The sequence below is a fragment of the Phyllostomus hastatus genome, unplaced genomic scaffold (genome assembly GCF_019186645.2).
Source record: "Phyllostomus hastatus isolate PE091 unplaced genomic scaffold, TTU_PhHast_1.1 phas_contig_17, whole genome shotgun sequence".
NCBI lineage: Eukaryota > Metazoa > Chordata > Mammalia > Chiroptera > Phyllostomidae > Phyllostomus > Phyllostomus hastatus.
The window spans coordinates 35,799,678-35,819,452 of record NW_025333664.1 but is presented as its reverse complement, the minus strand read 5'-3'; the positions used below and the strand labels follow the sequence as shown (position 1 = coordinate 35,819,452).

Here is a 19,775-nt window from a genome sequence, read left to right as displayed (position 1 = left end):
TGGAGGTGTTATTATCATGTTTGTTTTACACATGAGGACGCTGAGGTGCAGAGAGGGTAAGTAGTTTCTCCAAAGGTCACAGAGGTCAGGGTAGAGCTGGAACATGGACTCCAGAAGTTGAAATTAAAGACTAGTCTCTTCGTCACACATTATATTATTAATTTACATGAAATTTTGTTTGTGCACATGTATTCGGGAAGCGATTCATGAAAGGATGGCCCTCAGCACGTGAACGGTTGCCTCAGGGCACTGTGAGTGCACGTCTGCTTGCTCTGTTCCTCACACTCTCTGTCATCGTTTCAGTTTTCTACAATGAACATGTATTATTGAAAAAATAAAAAAGGAATAAGCTTTATTCATTGCAGAAAAACAAAGATTTGTATGCATTTCTATTAGAATTTTCTTACAGAAACAATCACGAGCATTTACAAAGTTAAAAGGATATTTTTGGGCAGTATAATATTTGAAACTGAAACTAAAGAAAGGACTCAAAATGGAGTCTGGGTATGTAATTATGGAGGGTCACTTCTTGAAGTATACAATGAAGTGATATTAGATTATGAAAAGACATGAAAAAATTCACAATCCATTGTTATATTTATAAGACAGTTTCAAAATAATCTGCATTGCAGAAAACCCTAAAAAGCTCCATCTCTGTATGTGACAGCCTAGAAAAAGACAGGCAATTTCTATGTCAGCATTTAGTACTGTGGATTGAAGTTATTTGGGGGATATTTTTTAATTTATTTTGCCTATTTTTATGTAATAAATACTTATTACTTTAAAACAATTTTTTTAAATGTGCCCTGAGGACACTTTTTTTATTGATCTAAGAGAGAGAGAGAAGAAGGGAGAAAGAGAGAAAGAGGCATCAATGTGAGAGGGAAATATTGATAACTTGCCTCCCATACATGCCGCAACTGGGGATCAAACCCACAGCCTAGGTGTATGTTCTGATAGGGAATTGAATTCACAGCCTTTTGCTGGGCAGGACAATGCTTCAACGAACTGAGGCACCTGGCCTGGGCAACACCTATTACTTTTAAAATAAGAAAATAAATGCATGCAGTAAATATGTCTTAATCTTTTCCCTAGTAAATCAATAAAAAAAATAAAGAATTTATCCTGTGGAACTGATCATAGATACACACAAAGCTTTATGTAAAGTGCATATACTGTATTTCCTTATTACTTATAATAGAGAGAAAATTGTAAATAACTAAATTGTTTCACACTGGGACAATGGTTATGTAAATTGTGCACCAGCCACATAATGAAATATTATGCCTTCAATGAAAAGTCATGCCTTTGAGGAATATTTCAAGATTTGGGATAATATTCCCTGTATATTGTTAACTCACAGAACAGAATAAAGACTTTTTTTTAAACAACCTAATCCTTAAAGGAAAAATGATTATATGATTTACCTTTTATATTTTTCTGTCTTTAAACTCTTTTACAATAAATTTGTAGTATAAACAAAAAATAAATAATTGTTACATTAAAATGAAATAAAATACTACTGTTAATAAGGATTATATAAACGCATGTACGTAGCAGCTAAGGAGTCAGCCTTAATGAAGTAGTTCTCCTCTCTCCACCCGCTACACACACACCTTTCTCTCTCTACTTTCGGAGTCTCAGGTCACCCTTTTATGAAATGAAAAATACATTGTACCTAAATGTAAAGCATTAAGTATAGGAGATACCTCAAATATCTTGGTTCTTTCCCTTTCACCAAACTGCCAGAGGGCAGCAGTTTTCATTCCACATTTCAGACTCTTAAGATTCAGACGTGGTGACCCAGATATGACAACGAATCCAGACACCCTATCAGAGCAGCTCTAGGACAGGGGACAGTTCTGCCTCACTTTTGCTGGTAGTGGGGAGGACGCTTAGTAGAGGGATAGTGGACACCAACAATAGGAAGAAAAATCAGCTTGCAGAAGTCTGAGGGGGATTTCATGGGCGGCACAATATTTTGTTTCTCCCTAGATATTTAGACAAGGGACAGAGACAAGGTTAAGAGCCATCTGGAGCCCACTCCACTGGCCAGGGCTTGCAGTGGTATGTGGTTGGGAACATTTACGTTCATCTCTCATGCCCTCTCAAATCTGCCTCCTCATACATAACCTCTTTTTTTTTCCCTTTGTTGTCTTTGTCAAAGCTGATTCCTACTGTAACTCTCTCCCTATTCTACAGACAATTTGGCCTCCAAGAGGTCTTAAACTTAGTTTAAGGGTTAAGAAATCCTTTGCCAGGGGACATTCCACTTCATAAATAGCAAACAGCAATGGCATGACTTACACAAAGCTCCAAAGGAATAGCAGCTTGTTGTGTATGCACCTGAGTATTAATTGATTTAGCCTTTAATATTAATGAGCATATGATTTGGTCTAGTTGACCTTCAGATTCAAATTGGGTAATTAAATACTAAGACAAAAGAATGAAGATATGTTTAAACAGCAGTTTCTACCCCCAAGGTGCCTTGGCCTTGCCTGTGTGTGAGGATGAACTATTATGAGTGCTGACACAGCTAGAACAAAGCATTCTCCTTGAATTAAGAAGATTGGCTATATTTTAAATAATAATGATAATGATAATAATAATAACTTTATAGCAGTTTCAACCAGAGTACTTGATATTCCTAATATAAATTTTATTCCTGTGTTTATACTCCTTTTTATCTGATTGCCTCTATGCTTGGTAACTTAAATAGCCTTAATGTTTGTACTCCTGGGTTTGCTTTTAAGGATTTAAAGTGCAAACAGCCATTAAATCAATATTGTTACCACTAGAGAAAGAAATCTCTCAACAGATAAGTGAATAATGTATTTTAAAAAGATTTTACTTATTTATTTTTAGAGAGTGGGGAAAGGGAAGGAGAAAGAGAGGGGTAGAAACATCAATGTATGGTTGCCTCTTTTAGGACTCTGCCTGGGGGCCTGACCCACAACTCAGACATGTGCCCTGACTAGGAATCGAACTGGCAAACCTTTTATTCACTGGCCCATGCTCAGTGCACTGAACTATACCAGCCAGGTCTGAATACTGTATTTTTACAAAAAACCTTAGAACTTCTATTAATTTCTCAAGCCAGTTTTACCTTGGAGTTCATTTCAATCCAGTCCTGGCTGCTGCACCCTGGGCAGGTACTCTGTGTGACTGAGGAATTGCATCTGCATTCCTCCTCCTCACAACTTATCTTCTCAAACTCTGCTCCTGCCCACCTGAGGGCTGTACTAACCATTGGAAACAGGTGTCTTCAGTCCATAGCTCACAATCTAGCTCTTGAGACATAAACCACTCAGTGGTACCTCCTCTGTCAGCAGCTTCAACTATACGCAGTTAAGTGAGGTAAATGGGCAATAAGCATCCATTCTGGGTACCCAGTGGGAAACATGTTTAGAACACTGGAACAAATTTATTGCCATAGAAGATACCCCAGAAGATATTTTCTCTTGAAGTTATTCAACTTCACATACTTTTTTAATGTTAAAAAAATCTTATCTCCCAAACCAAGCCACATTGGCCAGCTCTTGTTTGGTTTGCTTGTTTTCAGTCCTTGCATCCTAAAGGCACCAGTTTCCTGCAGAAACCAAAGTTATAACAAATATAAAGCCAGACAACCAACAAGCAAAGCTGGAAATAACTGATGAGTCTCAAAATCCATGGGAACTATATTGGAAAAAGAGAGAGGAAAAGGAAAAGGCAGTTCCTTAGATTGGTTGCTCCAAATCCAAGATTCTGGATCAGGATCAAAGTCTGGAAACAAAAGCATAAGAGCAAGGGCTCCTTCAGGACCTTTGGTTGTCAAACAAATTCTGCCATTTAAATTGAAGGGTGTAATATGCATTTTTATAAGCAATCTTATTACTGCAGCACTCATAAATAGCTCAGTTGTCACCAAGGAGATATATTTCTGCAAGAAACTAATAATGGTGAATATTTGAAATAAATCGGCAACCTATATGCCTGCCTTTTAACCTCAACCTGACCTTAAATCTTGGGGAATTTCAATGGCAAATTCATTTCTTTTCCATTCTAAACTATGTATCTATCAGTCAGGACAGCACTCTTATAAGCATTAGACACTTGGTCTAAGCTTTGGACTGATAGTCAATTAAAATTAGTGGTACATGCTATTTTGTAAGGAAAAAGGAAAAATCATATCCTATATGTTCTATTTATAGTGAATTACATGCTGGTGGGGAGTTTAAAACACTTTCTTTTTCCTAGATCAAGGTGTTAATGGATATTAGCAAGTTAATTGTGTAAAATCCTTAAACTTCACATTTAGTCATTACTGGGTAACTGCATTTATATAATATGTGGCAGAACTCCTTGGAACTACCACCATTACAAGTTTCGTGTAGAAAAAAATCCTTAAAGTATTCTGAGAAATTGATCCTGGCATGAGCAATTAATGGTGTGAGATCATAAAAGCATCAAGAAACATCACAAACAGTACGTTTTTATAAAGGTGTGATATCTCCAAACCAAACAACTCAACAGGAAAAATCTCAGCTTGAAACACTTAAATTAGATGATCTTTCTTGTTTCCTAAACTCTAGCACTGAACTTCATGACATTAAAAAAATTCTATCACAGCTAAATAATTGGAATGTCCAACATTATTTACTTAGAAGGAACATTACTTTCTGTCTTTTCACTCTTACTTGGTCAAGTTTATCTGTAGGATGACCTTGAGTTTCTTATCAGAACTGGTGTACATATCTGACGTTATCTGCAGCTTTAAATGTATAAAACTACCAGGGATAGATGTACCAGGTAAAAGCAGGAATGTCAGAACACGTATCTGAGTAGATGAAGGGAGGTGCGAAGGGATTCATTTAAAAAGTCATAGTGAACAGGATGAGGGAGCACTGGAAATAACAATGCAGATGATGCCAGCTGCAGGCAGCCTTCATGCATCTCAGACTCCCTCACTACACAGGGCACTATATTTAGAAAAACCCATTTACCAGGAAACGTGAAATGAAATGAATGATGCAAATAGCTGAGTATTAAAATTTTGATTTTCTAAACACCAGTTCAAGGAGTAGCTAGTATCAGTTATCTAGCATGGGTTTATTTTCATATCACTCCAAACTGAAGAAATACACTCAGTATATCTATCCAAAAGTTCCAAGTAGATCACATGATTTACCAGATGTCCACTTGTACAAGTACAGCAGAAGCATTTTTTAGTAGTTATCAGTGACAGATATGAAATAATATTACCTTTTTGAGGTGAAGGGATTAAGAGCTATAAATTGGTGGTTACAAAATCATGACAGGGATGTGAGGTGCAGCATAGGGAACATAGTCAATAACACTGTAAAAACCCTTGTACCATCCCGGGTGGGCAATTAAGATATCAAGGGGACCATTTTTTGAGGTATATGATTGTCTAACCACTGTGCTGTACACCTGAAGCTAATACAAAGTAATATTAAATGTAAACTGTAATTAAAAATAAAATTAAAAAATAGACACCAAAAATAAATATTATTATCTTCCTTCTGTGGGGAGAGTTAATTTTATTTTTTCTCTCACTATAGTTTTATATACATATAACTATATATGACTATAAAAAAATATATATATATATATAAAACTCTATCATCCACTCATGAATGTCCTCACTATTTCTTCCTCATATTTTCTTCTAGAACCTAAATCAAATTTAGTTTTTGCTTTCTCTGGAGATATTTGAATCAGCAGCATTTCCTCATAGTAACTGTCCACAGAATGAGGAATGATGCTCTTGCCAAAGATTTATATCTAAGGAGGCCTTTCAAAGATTTCTTCTTTCTTATGTCTGGATAGTGAAGCTCTAGTAGGTGGTTCCCAGATGCCAACTCTTTTGAACTTATTCCTGATGAGTACCTATAAACAGCAGAAATGCCTAATTCTGTTTAAACATCTTCTTGAAACATAATTTCTCCATTCTCTTGTTTCACAAAGTTACTTTTCAGAAAACAAATGTAAATGTACAGCTACATTCTGAAAAAGGCAGATATGGAATAAAACAGAGTGGGTGAGATCTTTGATTGTGTGAGAAATGGAGATGCTTAATGAGAATTGGACAGACTTTGTTCCCTGTTTCCATTTTCCATATAAACAAAACCCAGATGGTCTCCTAAGAGTTTTTGATTTTTAGGTATAGTAAGTAGCCTCATACCTTCATCTTTATAGACTTCAGCTACCTCTTCTGAAGCAGGGCTGTGCACAGTAGCAGCATTGACACCATCTATAAAGCAGGAAAGAGAAACACTGTCTCAGAGTTAACACTGTCAAGCCTGAGCATCGCCACCTACCCTGCTCCCTCCCCCAGCACAACAGGAAGCAGGAGCCTGCTGCATGCTCTAACACACCGAACTGTTTCTGACAGGGTTGGTGGTTTACGAGTTCCTTTTATAATCAGTCAGACAGAAACCTTCAGTTAAGAGAGAACCCAATGAACTAAAAACTATTTTTTTGGTGAAAAATGCTATTTGTTGGTACTATTCTACTTTGGCATTTTGGTTCTTCTCCACCTCTAGCAGAATGGTACCTTATTTTTCTTCATAACAGATTGTGAGAGAAAGCATGCTCTTGAAAGTTTCCACAAAGTGCTTTTATATGTGCATTTTTAAAGTTTGTTTTCTCTTGGCACAGCACATTTGCTCCTTTAGCCACCCTCAAACCGCAGGGAGCACAGCTGATGGTCCTCGAGCAGAGGCCCAGAGAGGGCATTGCATGTAGGAAAGCACCAGGAGCCCTTGGAAATTTCACATTACACAAGTGCAGGGTGGGGAATAAGAAACTTGGAGGCCCCTGTCCCCTTATAGCAGCAATTAACCTCGTCAGAGTTGATCTGTCTTCTCAGTATCATTGGCACCCCACTGGTTCCACTCACATCTGGCCTCCAGGATGATGGATAATTAACTTAGTAACATTAACATGGTGAATTTAAGACATGAAGGATTATCAAAAGCATTTGAGATGGTTAATACTTGACAACTGGAAAAGGAATGCATATGTATATATGTATATGTGTATATATATGTATATGTGTATATATATGTAGTAACATGGTCATGGAGCTAAAGAGTCATACATACATGCATGGCAACTAACGTATTTAAAGGCAAATCACACACTTTCTAACTTATCTTTTGTCCATAATGTATATGACTATTACTTTTAGGTCATGTCTCTATTGGAACAGAGAATAAAAATTTTAGTAGAGGCATAACTGAAGAGGATAAATCACTTTCTTTTGTTAAGTGGCAACCTCCAATTAAAAATAAATAGAACAAACTATTAACCTTGATGTCACATCTTCCCATTTCTTTACTTCTCTTCACAGCAAAACACCCTAAAAGAGCAGTGTGTGTTACCCTTCTATACTGCCTCGCTTCACAGTCTCTCCATAAACCACTCCAACTGGCTTCACTACTCTTCCACGCATTCTCTTATCAAAGGTGCCAGTGACTACCCTTTGCCAAATCCAATGGTCATTTCTCTTTTCTTATCTTACTTGATTTCTCAGTAGCATTTCTTTAGTCTGGTTCTTTCTGAAACACTTTTTTGTTGTGGCTGCTCCTTCCCCGCTGCTACCACATATGTAGATGGGATGGTGTCCCAGGTCTCACTGTTTCCTTTAGTGAGGTATTCTCTCTGGTGAATCTTACTCAGTCTCATATAATTTATATGCCGGTGAATCTTAAACCTGTATCCCTTGTCTACACCTCTCCCTAGAAATCCAGACTCATATATCTAACTGGCTTTTTGGCATCCCGTATGACTAAGAGTCCTTTCAAATTTACCATGGCCAAAACTGAGCTGTTAACTTTCTCAGTAAAAACTGTGCCCTGCAGCCAGTCCTTCATATATCCTTGGGTAAGCGGCACCATCATCTCCATAGTTACTAATGCTAAAACCTAGGACTGATTCCTTTTTCCTTCCTTCCCCACCTCCAACCCATCAGCATATCCTGTTGCCTCTATCTCTGGAATGAAAGACACAATTCAGTTAATTTCTGTCACCATTTCCAGAAACCACCATCACTGCATTCCTTCTATAGCCTTCTAAATGTCCTCACTTTGGCTCTTTTGACCATCTTAACTCATAGGCAAAGCAAGCTTATTAAAACATAGCTTTGTCTCTTCACCACTTAAAAACTCCCATTGGCTTCTCTTTGTAGTTCTAATAAAGTGAAATCTTATACAGTCAGCAGTAATCTGGTACTATGACCCTTTACCAGATTTCATACCATGTTCCTCCAATTCATGGTGCTCCAGCCATTCTACCTTCTCTCACCAACATGCCAAACCCAAACTGGCCTAGAGGAGTTTGCATTATCTGTTTCCTCCATGTGAACACACTTTCATCATCTCATCACTTAGATCCTATTTTAATTGTCACTTCCTAAGGGAATCTTCCCTAGTCTAGCCAGTGGAAAGTGGCCTTCACAGTATTCCTGCTCCATTACTTCATTTCTCTGCAAAGCATTTGTCACCATTTTCTACTTTTTTGTTGTTTATTGTTTACTTTTGAACTCTCCCTACCAGAATATAAGCTTCAAGGAAGCAGGGATATTGTCTTTATAGCTTACTGCTGTATCCCCATGCCCAGACCATGCCTGTGACCCTTGGTATGTATTTGTTATATGACTGGAGAATGTTTCTACAACTTTTGATTTGAGTATGATGGCAGTAAAAACTGATGGGCTATGTTAGTGTGAGACTGTGTTTTTTCTTGAAGTGAAAGAGACCTGCAGAACTACATAATCAAAATTGAAGTTGGAAATTATATTGAATGAAAGACAGGTATATCATTTTAGAAGAATAACAGCAGGTCAAAAAGGCTTTAATAACTAGAACCATATCTTCAGTTTCTTTGCATGAGGGTTAGGGAGGATATGAAATAAACAGAGTGGACAGACATAACAAGGCCTGTGGACACTGGTGGATCATAGATGAACCCTGCTGTGGACTCCATGCCAGGCAGTGGTCTTGTTTGGAAGATCAAGAGAAGCCTCTCAGGTGTGCATTTAGGACTCTTCCTCATACTGAGAGGTTCCCATACTATGGTGATGGTGCTATTGATCTAAGAGGTAAAGTAGAGATGACATTTTACTTGCCTGCTAACAGCCAAGATGAGCTCAAATCGAAAAAAAGAAAGAAAGAAAGAAAGAAAGAAAGAAAGAAAGAAATGAAAGAAAGAAGAAAAAGAAAGAAACTGCCTCTTTCCAACTGATTAAAGGAAAAGGATGAATAAATAAAACACAGGTAAATGTGTATGCATGCATATACATGTGCATGTGTGTGTACTTGTATATATAAATAGGGACAGAAAAAAAATCTATGTTGATAAAGACAGTTTGGGACACAATACTGAGTGAAAAAACCCTGTGAAACCTCAACACTCAGAGAATGACCTCAGCTGTCAGCAGTTAGTTGACTAATATTGATCAGCCCCACACAGTAAAAATGGTGACAGCTTTTCATATAAGACTCATCTTCCATGGAGCATAATGATGTGTGGGGCGGAGGCTGGGTTGGGGGTGTGAATAACAGCAGTTTGATATATCAGAATTCATTTCATTGCAAGAGCTACATTTCAGCAAAGGAAGCCTGCTGACCCCATGGCAGCCGCACAAGGTCTTTGCTGCCTTGCTTCAGTGCTTTCTCTGATTGGCCTTCTTCAATTCCATCTTCCAGGTTAATGATAAAAGCTTCCAGTTCTTTTGCAAAAGTTCCAAGGTTAATGTAGGAAGTTTTCAGTGAAAAACGTATCCCACTATCTGGTTTATTTTCAATAGTTCAGCATATGGTCTAAAATGTCCCATGGCATACATTGGAAAGAGCCCCCATTTAAAATATGCTCCCCTACCACCAACACCAACACTGTGGTGCTCATTAGAACCAGGAGAATGATTTTCAAAGTAAAGACAAGAGAGCTATTTTTGTTTGGGTGGTTGTGTTAATAGCTGCATAGTTGTGTCTTTTATTTTTAAAAGAGAGCATGCCTGAGTACAAAAATGGGCAGAAAGAGACAATAAATTGAAGGTGATGACAATCTCTCTTGAGTCTTAAGTGCTATTTTATTTTAATATGTTCAATTGACACATCTGTTCCTTAATGGACAGAGATGTCAAGAAGGCTTTGGATCTCACTTTAGCTCTTCATGTGGAGGAGTCAGGCTCTGTTACACTATCTCCTACATTGTAGGAGATGACTTACAACATGCAGAGAAATAACCAGAAATATGGGTCTTCAAAATTTAATGCAAAACAGTAAAGAACACTCCACTCTTTGTGTAGGGGAAGCCTCTTATTCATTTCACTTAAGCATTTTTTGTTTCATTTATTTTTTTTTGTCCAAACTGCATCTGCTCATTTTAACCTGCCCTAGGTCAGGCACCCTCTTATTTGGCACTTCAAACTCTGCTCACCCCTCTTAGGTCATCACTAAACAAACTGTTATTACATGCAAGAAAAATGGAATTGGTGAATGAGACATGGCAATGTACCCTTCTGATAGGAAGCCCTAACTCAGAGTTAATAGTTAGTTGCTTCCTGAGGGGTACCTGAATGAACAGTGAAGTTAACCTGGTAAAAAGTATAAGCATTTTCAGAAAATAACACTGAGTAAAGTCATTGTTCACCTCTGTGGATGAGGCCTAGGAGACTCCTCAAAAGAAATCTGAGCCCACCTGCTTCTTGGCTCTGCCCTTCCATTTCTTCCGCACTTTGTTTTCCCTCTGGACCATTCTCATCTTTCAAGGAAACCACAGAGGAAAAAATTACATCAAGTCAATTTATGAAATATGTCTTTATGGTTAATATGCAGCACTGAAATTAATAATCAATGTAGCGTGACTCCCCATAAAGCAAGGTAGAGAGATGAATCAGAGGCATGAAACAGAAAAATCACCTACATAAATAGGTGCATTTATACCCATCCCTTTGCACACGATTTGCTTGATGAAATGTTGAACTGCAGTAAACAAAATTCACTCAGCAGTCCTAGTTACATCTCTCTACTTGCACAGCATTTCCCAAAACGCAATACAGATTTTAAATCCAACTTTTTGTCCCTCGATTCAAGCAATCTACACTGTGTAAAAAACTTGGTTAAGTTTCTATGCCCTTTATATTTCTGTTTGATCTATGTTGCAGAAATGTCTATTTTTATTTATCCTATATATCTCAGCCTAACAGATCTATGTTATAAAATATTTTGTATTGAACAAATTATCCTGGTCAAGTTTACACTATAGTACATAAATCCTTGAAAAATAAATAACTAGGCAAGTCCAATGGTGCCTATACAAACAAACTAGCTAAAATTTTCTCTTTTGGATTAAAATGTATAATGTAGATCTGTGAATTTATGTGTAGAAAAACAAACTTTTCAAAGGCAAATAAAGGCATATTTTACAACTTGTTGCTGGGAATCTTTCCAAACCTCTTTTTGTTTAGAAAAAAAGTTTAATGATAAATTTACATAAAGACACAGAAACAAAAAATAAAACATGTAGTCAAAGTATATAAAACACAAAAGCAGAAGTTACTAGCATATATTCCTATGGGTTAAAGATGCCACAGATCCTCTTTTAGGAAGTGGAATTTCTCCCTCCTTTCTTTCAATCAGGACTGGTTTTGTAAATTGTTTAGACAAATGAAATGTGGAAGTGGTGTTCTAGACCCTTCAAGCTAAGGCCTTAGGAGACTAGTAGCTTCCACTTCCTCCCTCTGGGAAGCCAACCATCATGCTGTAAAGACACTCCAGCTAGCCTACCAAGTGGAGAGAGGCACATAGAGAAAGAGCAGGGCCATGTGGCAGAGCAAGGAGGGGCTGGACATGTGGGTGAAGCTTTCTCAATGTCCTCTAAACCAGCCTAGCTGCCACCTGAATGCAGTTGAATTATGGCCTCAGCCAAAGCCAAAAGGAACAGAAGAATCACCCAGCTGAGCTCTTTTAAAATTCCTGACCGACAACCAGACCAGATCACTTAATCTTATTTTGCTTGAGTGCTTTGACCCACCATCTGCTACTACCACCAGCTCTTAATCCAGAGAGAAGAGGATGGTTTTCCCCAGAGGAGACCTCAACTAGTAGACTGAAACAAGAGCCTCAGAGATTCAAAGAAGAAACATTTCCCTGAGCAGCTCTGACAAATAACCCACCGAAGAAAGTAACCTGGCTGAAAGAAAAGGTTTATAATAGAATGGCAAAAGTAAATACACAGGTAAAAAGAGTGACACTCAGTGGAGAAAGAATGCTATCAATGAATATGTTAAGTATAGACAGAATTCCTTCTGCCCTGCACTGTGCCATTTGTCACTTGGTGTTGGGAACCGCCCTGACTGGTATCAGAAACTGAGACCCCTGCCTAGGCTAAGGCTAAGGGAACACCCTTGGAACCGTGAGCCGGCAAGGAGACAAAAGCTTATCTTCCTGGCAGGAATGCTGTTTCTGCTACTGAACCCCAAAAAGCTTGGTCGGTTAGCCAAAGACGGGTAAGATTCCCCACGGGGGGAACAACCCAAGCCAGGCACGATCACTTTTGGGAGGCCCCCCAAAAAGAAGGACTTGGGGGGGCTGCAGCAAAGGGGGGTGATGGACCCTCACTCCTCGGCTTTGACAAAGTCTGAGTTCTCAGCGTCCGGAAGAAAATCTCCTTATCTCTCGGTGGCCTTAGTTCCCGCGCTCCACCTAAGCCTGAAACAATGACGGGGTAGTACAGCTCGGTACTGGGAAGTGCGGATTTCCCGGGGTGATCAGGCCTAAGAAAGAACATGTAAATTACTGTGAAACCTTCTTTGTTCAAGAATGCTCTCAGTTGAATGAGGAGGGTCTTAGGAGGAAGCTAGTTTGTTCCTCAGCCTTACAGCTCTTTGACCCCCAACTCAATAGACCGGCAGAGCTCTTTGTTTTCTATATTCCTTACTTCCCCTAATGAGTATTGTATGTTACCTGAGTTATTATGCAAAATGAGCCTAATAAAAGCAGGTATGGACGGTGGATCGGGGCGCTCCCCACTAGGGGGGGTGGCCTTTCTGTCCCTACTTCCCCACAGAAACTAGTTTGTCTCTGTGCATGTTGTTATTTCTCGCGTGTTTATTGTCGAGCCATCCACAGCGTTCCGTGGTCACTGCTAGCCGGTGACCCACACGCAACAACTTGGGATAACTTAGGGGATGCTGCATAAACTTTACTATGAGAACCTGGGGCAGCTCTGTAGCTACCTAAATCCAATGTTTTCACTAGCAGTTTTACAAGTACGACAGATGATCTGACATTTTCTCTCGTCTGGTTCTCCAAGTGGGTGATGGCATCGGTTTTCACTGTAGGAATGAAATAGCCATCACTGCTTCTCTTGCTCCCTTAACAAGGCCAAGTCGGTGCAGGAGCATGTGTCAGGAACACAGGTCAGTGTTCCTCTCTTCCCCTAATCAAATGGAAAAATCATTCAAGCAGGAAAAATCTGCCAGCTTTTCTGTCTCACCCAACAGACAAATCTTTTAACACAGATTTCACAATAGGCTTGAAGTATACAGTGACACACTACCTTTAAAATTAGGCTGATTACCACATCTCTATGGAGTGGGGGTAAAAACCTTTCTTGTGAAGACAGGAAGTTAAAAAGGAAAAGAGAAACAACAATTAATAGGAAAGTGAGGGTTTGGTTCCAGCTGTTCTAAATGCATGAAAAGTATTTTCATGGTCAGACCCCAAGTCCAGCTTCACAATAGTAAAAACCAGTCTGGCTGTCTTCCTAGTCTACTATTGCTGGGTTTTATTTTTATCCACATGTGCCGTCCCATTCCCTAATGCAGCCTCCTGACTGCATGCTTCGGCTTTCCACTCTGACTCCTGGCTTCACAGTGTTCTAGTTATAGTATATCTGCCTTTGGGCAGAAAACTCAAGTTATGCTGGCATGTTTATCATGGAGTACGTGAATTCTAGAAGAATGCTGGCTTTGCCATTTGAGTAACATGCCCTCAAATGAAATGGTTCAGCTATATTGCTTTCAATTTCTGAAGACATTCATGTGCAAATCCAGCAGGGGGAACCAGTGTAGAAGTCTTGCTTTCAAAACCCAGTTTATGCATTCTTGGGCAATTAGATTAACATTCATTTCACTCTCTTTTAAAAAGATGGTTTGGCCAGCATATAACTTTCCATACATTTTAAATGCCTCAAATGGGTGAGTTCTTAGTGAAACAGTGGGCTTCTACTGGTAGGAAAAAATCCCATTACACAGTTACCCACAAGGATTTGATATGGACAATCTTTCCTTTTATCAGTCTTCCCTGTCTAGCTATCGTCACGGGAAGCACATAAACAATAAAAGTTGAGTAGAGTGGGAAATCTAAATGTGTAGTTTTTAGAAGAGATTTAAAAGGCTTATAATAAATGTGAAGAAATACAGGGAAGTGACATGCTATTTCTTTAGCTTAAAAATTGTCACACAGAAGCTAAATTCTCTGAATTAATATGCCAAAAGGTCATGTATTTATTTCAGATGATAAATTTCCACAGCACTCATGTGGCATGTTACATTATACTTTACTTTCCTATGCCCAAAGCACAGTAACCTGTGAGAATTCTAATAGTGGCATACTTTTTGTTTCTCCAGTATTAGTAAGTACCCTGCTCTTCAGTGTTTCAACCCATATATATTGAGCATATACTAAATGCAAGATATTTCAGAAATTTTTTATAGAAATAAAAATAAGAGACTCCTGCTACAATGTAAATTCATGGAAGTGGAAGGAATGTACTATTGGTTGGATGATGATAAGGATGCAGTCCATGTGTAATACTATATGGAAGAATTTTCCAAGGGCAAAATCTCAATGTCATGGCCACAAATTACTTTCCAGATATTTTTGGTTCCTTTTGTGAACTGTGCATGGGGATGGAAAGTAAATTAGAGTAAGTACATCTCTGCTACTAGGGAAACAACCTGAAGCTTGTTGCCTGCTGGCGTACTATCACCATTTCTTTTATAGGTCCCAAGCTTTCTGGACATGAATAGAGCATAGGTGATTGAAACACAGTGGTCTGAAGAATGAATTATAGATCCCAATTCTTCAGTTCTGTAATGAATTATACCTCTCTGATCTCCCACTCTAGGCAGAGAATATTTCCCACTCCATTGATGTTGGAGTTGATACCAAGTGACTTTATTTGGCTAATGAAATATTAGTGGACATGATGTGAGCAGAGGGCTTAAATGTGCTACATAATTGAACTTGGGACTTGTGTTCCTGACATTTGCCTGACAAGAAAAGCCCGTCAGCACTGGTTTAAAGAAGATGTGAGATATGTGGATCAGACTTGAACCCAAGCCACAGTTTGGAGCTAAGTCCAGGCAACTCACACCTTGAAATAGAACTGCCCAGCAGAGCACAGCCTACCTTTGTGGAGCCACAGTCAGCATGTAAACCTGTGATCATGAGAATACATATTTTTGCTATAAGGCAGTGCATTTTGGGTTGGTTTGTTATACAGTATCATTGTGGAATAGTTGATTAATACAAATGCTATATTGATTTTTTTCCAGCTCAGGAGGGCTCAAGGATATTTTTTAAGTTAACACTTTTGTTTGTAAAAAATTTAGTCTCTAATTTTGTATTTTGCTACCCAGCTACATTTTCACCTTGCACACTTCAAAACTCCCTGGAAGATACAAACTTGAAAAATAAGTGTAGCTTATGTAAGGGAGACATACTCTCAAAGAATATGTACTGCCATTTGTGGTGTTTATATTTTATTTAATACAGCCATATGTGGGCAGCAGGATACTGGTTAAAGCAGCTAACATTTATTGAATATTGGTTATGTTTTATTTAGTGCCTAAGTGTTTTGCATAGGTTATCAAATTTAATTCTTATAACAACTCAGTTACGTAAGCATCATTATCATCATCCACATTTTACAAACATGGAAAATGAAGTACAAAGATGTTAACTAAGTTGCCTGAGACTCCACTGCTAGCAAGTGCAGGCAGTGGGATTTCAACCCAGTCACCTGATGCCAAAACTCACTATACTTCCCTAGAAAGGTAACTAATATTTGTGTTTGGGTAAGATATTTAAATCATGGGTAAGAAAAAAATGTGGGGAAATGGTACTTAATATAAAAATATAATATATGCTGGGGGTGGGCTGGGGTGAGGGAAAGGAAGAAAACTGTACTTGAACAACACTTAAAATTAAAAAATTAAAAAGTATATAATATAAAAGTAAGGTATGATTTCATACAGGTTAAAACAGATCACTAAGAATGTGGAAAATTCAGCTCTTCTGAGACTTAAGCCAAGTGAGTAGAATGCTGTAACTCTAGACTTGTCTTGTTAATGCTAAAGATATCTTTATTTTGGAATAATTTTAAACAACAGGAAGTTACAAGAAACTTTCTGTTTTTTTGAACCATTTGGGAGCAAGTCAGGCCATAATCACCCCCTAATCACTCCCATCAACTTTGAATATTTTTAGTATATACTTTCTACAAATGAGGGCATTCTCTTCAATAACCATAGTGCAACCATTGACATCAAGAGATTAGCAATCAATGACATTCCTACTATCTAAACCATAGGCCATATTCAAGTTTTGCTAATTTTCCAGTATCTTTCATAGCAATCAAGGATCACACACTGCATTTAGTTGTCATGTCTCTTTAGGTGCTTTTAATCTGAGACAGACATGCTTCCCCAACCCTGGCCTAGCTCTGTGCTGGGTGTCTGCCATCTCCTCCATCTTACCCCCTTCAATATAAACAAAGGCATTGCTCAGCTCTGCTTAATGTCTTTAGGAAGAAAAGCAGGAAGGAAGGAAGGAAAGCAGGAAGGAAGGAAGGAAGGGAGAGAGAAGGAAAGAAAAAAAGAGAAAAAGAAAGGAAGGAATGAAAGGCAGGAGGGAGGGAAGGTTAGGTCTAAACATTTAAACTTTTTGTTCTGGAACTGCCATCAGCCTATTGAGCTATTTTAATAGATTCATTATAGAAAAGTAAGTTTCTGAGTTAGCTGCCTTATTATTGTAATGTCTCATGTGCCTCTTCAAGTGCAGATGAAAAGAAGTGTGCAGTCACCATCTAACACATTTGGTAGCTGCTGCTTCCTGGGGCTTCCTAGGCATCAGACACTTATATACTTACACACCTCATCCTCATTACCATGAAATTACAGCAGTGTTATTGAGTTAGACTTTTATCCGCATTTTTACAGATGAAGAAATCAAGGTTGTGGGGGGTCAAATAACTTCCCTGAAGTCCCACAATTAGTGGAAGAGGTGGAACTTAAACTCAAGTCCAGATGTGCCAAAACCTGAGGTTTCTCTTTCTTGCCTTGATGATTCTTGTGACCTCTTCTGACCCTTAGAGCTAAATTGTAAATCCTTGGCTAAGAAAGATGCCCTTGCTATTCCTGTGGCATCCTCAGCACCCAGCACAGTTTCTAAAATCCTGAGGTGCTCCACAAGTACTTGTCACGAGATTAAGAAAGAAACATCATTTTCCCCTGAGAAGTAATTATTATTATTATTATCTGCTTGAACCATATTTTAGTTCTTGATGTAGAAAAGGACCTTGTGTCTATTGAGCCTTTGGTTGAACTTCATTAAATGGTTCATTAGTTTTAAAATGTCACATCTCTTTAATTGCACATAATGGCTCCTAAAAGCCAGATGTGGTGACATTTAGAGAGCACATGTAGTTAAAGCCCAACTGCTTTCACCACTCCCTGTCCAGCCTCCATCCCATTTCTCCTGGGTTGAGACAATGGCTCCTAACATATTTTTCTCCTTCAGCTCTGTCCTCCAAATCTACTCTCATCTAGAAGTCACATCATACCATTTCTCTGCTCTAATGCTCTAAAATGCCCAAAGGCATCAAGGCTCTCTGTGTGCTAGAGACTCCTATTGTTTTCCTGTCCTGACTTCTCTCTAGTTTCCTCTCTACTCACTCTGCTCCAGCTTTACTAGCCTCTGTGCTATTCCTCCAGGACACACGGATCTCTGCTTTCTCTGTCCTTGTATTGCCCATTTCCTCTGCCTGGAGTGTTTTCTCCCAGGTCCTTCAAGTCTTTGCTCAAATGTCCCCTTTTCAGTGAGGTCTATGCCGAACACTCTATTTAAAATGGTGGAATCTCCCCATCTCCACACATTCCATCCTCCTTATCTTGGTCTACTCTTTATTTTTTAAGTATTTATCATCTTATATACAACTTAGATATTATATTCATTGTTTATGTTTATCTGGTCTCATTTGACTGTAAATGCCTCCAAGGCAAGGATCTTGGTTTGCTTCATTACCTGATTGATATCTCCTAAGTACCCAGAAGGAGCCATGGTAGGTGTTCAATAAATATTTGTGAATTAGTGAAATACGCTCTTCCCTTACTTGACCTTACATGGCTACCACACAAATTAATCAGGAAAATAATTGTTTTCTATTCGAAGATTATCAGGAATATACTAATAGAATACAAAGTTATAAGTTTCATACAACATGTACAACAGACACAGACTTTTGTTATACTACACCTATTGCCATTTTGTGTTCTTATCAAAGCAGCTAGCTAAGAGAAGAAATCCTTTCCCCAGGCCAGTGGGGATTATCTGTGGAACTTGTTATAATACAGTTATCCATACTAGAGACTTAGAACCTCTTGGGAAGGCAGTAGGACATGTAGAGTCAATTTGAAGAAAAGCTGAGCAGTGCTATCTTGACTGCTAGTACTGGTTCTACTCGGAATAAATTCAAATGTTATTACAAACCTGCCCTGCTCAAAAAGACTATGTGTGACCTATGAAATGATCTTCAACTATAGCTAGAGATGCCAATTACCTCGGTCTTGTCTTTTTTAAAGAATGTCCCCAAACAGCATACTTGTCCTTTAGAGGGAAGAGAAAATAACAGAACCTGATATTTTAAAGCATATGTGTCTATCAAGGGAGACCTAAGTATGACACATGTTTAAGGAAAAGAAACACATGAGACAGTAATGTGCAACTGTCCCTTCCATATATTTTATATGATGGTAAGTAGAGAGCCAAGTGTTCAACAAGGAACTCAACAAATATCTGCTGAGGGCCTGAACTCTGTAGCATTTCTACATTGGAGGTACAGCCCTGGCATACCAAAACTTGCCATAGCACATCTAGGTGTAAAAATAGCAGAAGGCAATGTACCAGAGAGCTATTTTCAATATCAGACATACCCTCTTAATAGATAACATATGCTTCTCCCATACAGCATGTTAATACAAATACTTCTACTCTGATGTGGTCAGTTTTTAATCCAAGCATTTCTGAATAATTTACAAACACTATTCATTAGCACAGTCATCTCTGGGGAAGTTTCAGCACCTTGCAGAGATACAAAGCACCCTGTATACAATCAATGACCATTAAAGAGTGACAATAATAAGAAATATATTAATATGGATTTTTTTTAAGATTAGGAAACCAAGGAATGAGAATTAAGCAACTTTCCCAAAGACTTTCAATGACTTTATGGTATAACTAGGGCTGGAAATCAGCTTGTGCTCATGCCCATGGATATTCTACTAGTTGACCTATGCTGGTGCATGTCAGCTCATGGAGTGCACTGGTTTTCAGGTGTGTACATAGCCTGGTATCCACACCATTGATGGGAAAATTATCACCACAGTAAAGTTAGCTTAACAGCACTACAGTGATTTCTTTGTGCTCTTTCACTCTTTTAAACATAAAAACTGCGCTTTGCCACTAACTTTGAGCCCTAAG

At 38.4% G+C, this 19,775-nt stretch overlaps 1 protein-coding gene across 1 annotated transcript in view; it reads right to left on the bottom strand.

Moving 5' to 3' along the window:
* MACROD2 (mono-ADP ribosylhydrolase 2) overlaps window positions 1–19,775 on the bottom strand; it is a 2,133,612-nt gene that overhangs the window by 103,382 nt on the left and 2,010,455 nt on the right. Inside the window, exons 12-13 of the mRNA XM_045832893.1 lie at window positions 10,708–10,770; window positions 6,188–6,256 (exon numbers count right to left, since the gene is read on the bottom strand). Of these exons, the coding sequence (XP_045688849.1) occupies window positions 6,188–6,256; window positions 10,708–10,770 (132 nt within the window). The remainder of the gene's footprint in view (window positions 1–6,187; window positions 6,257–10,707; window positions 10,771–19,775) is intronic.